General features: G+C 42.5%; 1 protein-coding gene across 1 annotated transcript; it reads left to right on the plus strand.

Annotated features, from left to right (window-relative positions):
• Positions 1 to 575: 575 nt before the first annotated feature.
• On the plus strand, positions 576 to 2,598 carry LOC129733945 (lipase 1-like). Its single transcript, XM_055695573.1, has 3 exons — positions 576 to 777; positions 859 to 1,560; positions 1,631 to 2,598. The coding sequence occupies exons 1-3, from the start codon at positions 634 to 636 to the stop codon at positions 2,036 to 2,038; spliced, it is 1,254 nt and encodes a 417-aa protein (XP_055551548.1). The 5' UTR covers positions 576 to 633; the 3' UTR covers positions 2,039 to 2,598.
• Positions 2,599 to 3,228: the final 630 nt, after the last annotated feature.

Genomic DNA, 3,228 nt, shown 5'->3' on the forward strand with positions numbered 1-3,228 from the left:
GTAACTTTATTCCTTTTATAAAATAAAAATACCACAACAATTTTCAAAGAAGGCGTTTGTGTGCCAATCATCACATACAAGTGGCGGAACTAGACCTACGGAAAATAAGCGAAAATAAAAAAACATAAGATCAACAATACATAGTTATGCTTACGGTATATTTAACCGAATTCAAAATACTTTCAGGAAAAAAAAAAACAAAATGTAGTGGTTAAAATAGGTCTAATGGAAAACCTCTATGAATAAATGGGAGTTTGGACTGATACAATTATTTTAATCATTGATACTTCATAGAGATACTTTCCAGCATGATTACTCACCTGCTGTGGAATGTTTCGTCTCGAAGTAACGATGAATAATTTCAACAGATTAAAATGTTATTAGTAACACGATTGTAGCAACACGGGTGAAAATGTTTTCCCGTACATCAGCATTGCAGCCATTACGTTGTTTTGTCGGTATGTAGAGAGCGAGGGAAAATCAGTTGTCGGAATAGTTTCCCACAAAGTAGCATGCATCCTACGCACAAGAACTGAGAACTACAACTCCAATCGGTTTTAGTGGGGTGCAAGCGTCTCAGGACGGCTGCAGTTAAGAACGAATATGTTGTCGACTACCAGTGAGTAGCGAATCATGGCGACGTTCGGTTCTACAGGCGCCGCGTTGTCTCGGTTGCTGATCGTTCTGGCGTGCGCGACAATCGGAATGAGTTTTCACGGTGGCAGTAACACTTCGGCACCGTTTTTGATTGACGAAGAGGACGGTCTGCTGACAGTGGTAAGTTGTTCCGGCAGGTCGAAAAGACCCGAAAATTGGATGTATTTTAGTTTTTTGATTACCTACTCTTTATGTTATCAGCCCCAGCTGATTCGGAAGTACGGCTACTTAGTAGAGGAGCACCAAGTGCGGACAGAGGATGGTTATCTACTGGCGATGTACAGAATTCCGCCTCGACGAGTTTCTCGCAAACATCCGGTGTTTATGTGGCACTCACTGTTCAGTTCCTGTGTCGACTGGGTTTTGATTGGAAGGAAGCACGGTTTGGCATATTTACTAGCGGATCGAGACTACGATATTTGGATGGGAAATGCTCGCGGTAATCGCTATTCACGGAAACATGAACGCCTTAGTGTCAGTTCTGCGAAGTTCTGGGACTTTTCATTTCATGAAATTGGATACTATGACATCCCAGCGTTGGTTGATTATATCCTGAAGCAAACGGAAGCAGCACGAGTGCATTTTGTCGGTTTTTCGCAGGGCGCAATGACGAGCTTCATTGCAATGGCCGAGCGACCCGGTTTCACCGATAAAGTGATCGAGTTTCAGGCACTTTCACCAGCCGTATATATGTACCGCTCGCCAAGTGTTTTCATCAATATCCTGGCTGCGTCCGCGGACCAAATTGCGAAAGCTCTAGGCGCTGTACAGCAGTACGAATTTAACCCGTACTTTGAAAAACAGTACTTCTTCTTTCAATGGTTATGTTCGGCGTCAAAGCAGAAAATTTGTCGAGTTTTAATTTACGACGTGGTCGGTCCCAATCCCGATCAACTAGACTCGGTGAGTTTACTTTTTGTGTTTTTTTTTTTTTTTTGAGAAAAATATTTAAATAGTATACTCTTATCGATAGAAAGTGCTGCGAATATTTTTTGGACACTTTCCAGCCGGAGCTTCCGCGAAGCAGGTGCAGCATTATGCGCAAATAATTCGGGACGGCATTTTCCGACAGTACGATTACGGTGATCCGCAAATAAACTACAAACGCTACGGTAGCCACACGGTTCCACGATACAATTTGTCACGTGCAGCGGCCCCAGTTAGAACCTACTATGGCTACAACGATAACACCGTTAACTATCTAAACGTCCTGCAGCTGGAGCAGGAAATTCCGTACGTTGTGAGCAGTTATCCGGTCCCGGATAAACGCTTTAGTCATATCGATTTCATTCTGGCCAGCAACGTCAAGGAGCTACTTTACGATGAAGTGGTACGTAATGTGGAGAAAGCTGAGCAGAGAGCTACTACTCAAAATAAATGAGATTTTATCAATTAAAACGTACAGGATTAACCGGTGATCTAGTGATTTTACAGTTTTCGAGTGGAAACAGGTGCGGTAAGCTCACGGCCAGACCGAATCTGTGCGCGCCCCGGACTGCATTAAGCTTAAAATGCACCTGTCTGTAACGCTAATAACAGTTTCACGCCGGTTGGTGTTTTGTAGGGGCAGTTACCTCTTATCTCTAGCAGTCGCTACGATGCAAGCAATAAGAATCTCTCCTTCACCTTTCTGAGTTACCCTCTTTACTTATAACAGAAAAATAGTCACAACTTGCCCGATAAGAACGTTTTGTCCCGCGAATTGATCATTAGCTCTCCCTCTCTCGGATTACGTTTTGATACAACACTTAACACGCAACGGTTTACTTATCATTCAGTAAAACATATCAGAATCTAATTCGAATTGACCCAAAACCAAAGAACGCCCCCCGCTCAACAAGTGACGCATAGCATTAATTGGTATATACTAGCAGTGCGCTACCGATTACGCCTTCATGCGGTTCACTGTCGCACTGGGTTACAAAAATCGCGGTCAAGCATACCCAGCATGGAAATCCGCTTCTGTTCGTTCTGGCCCCGAACAGATCACACTAGTGACTGTAATTGCCAAGCATTCCGTGGTGTAGTTATCGGCTATAATGATGCACATTCACGATTATCGAAAACCCCGCCTGGGTAACGTTTGGGGAATTCGTATCCGCTACATTGAGATAGTCCGAATGCTCTGCTCTTCTCGACTGAATGAATCATCTAAATCTGAATTGATAAATCATAAACTAATCAGTATCACATACATATTGCAAATGGAAAATAAAAAGAATGTACCTACGTTTTGTCCAATCGGAAGCCTAACATAGGACTACGACTGGGTTGACGAATGGTTCAGGCAACACCTGTTATTTACCAATGCGTCATTGTATATTAATAAGTCGGTCGATCCAATCATAGAAGAATTTCTCATCAAATGATGCTAATAACTCGTAGATGTGATGAGAAATATGGGAGGAAAAAGCGCTTGAAGCTCGATTACTTTCACAATGGATGCTCTTTAAGATTTTTTTCACGCAGCTCTTGTGAACTGTGGACCTTGTTCGAAGAATGTCCTTTCAATTCGATTTTATACCTAGAAGTTAACTTTGCGTTAGTAAATTTCATTCCGCCTTGTTTCGA

Source organism: Wyeomyia smithii, chromosome 1 (assembly GCF_029784165.1).
Source record: "Wyeomyia smithii strain HCP4-BCI-WySm-NY-G18 chromosome 1, ASM2978416v1, whole genome shotgun sequence".
NCBI classification, from domain to species: Eukaryota; Metazoa; Arthropoda; class Insecta; order Diptera; family Culicidae; genus Wyeomyia; species Wyeomyia smithii.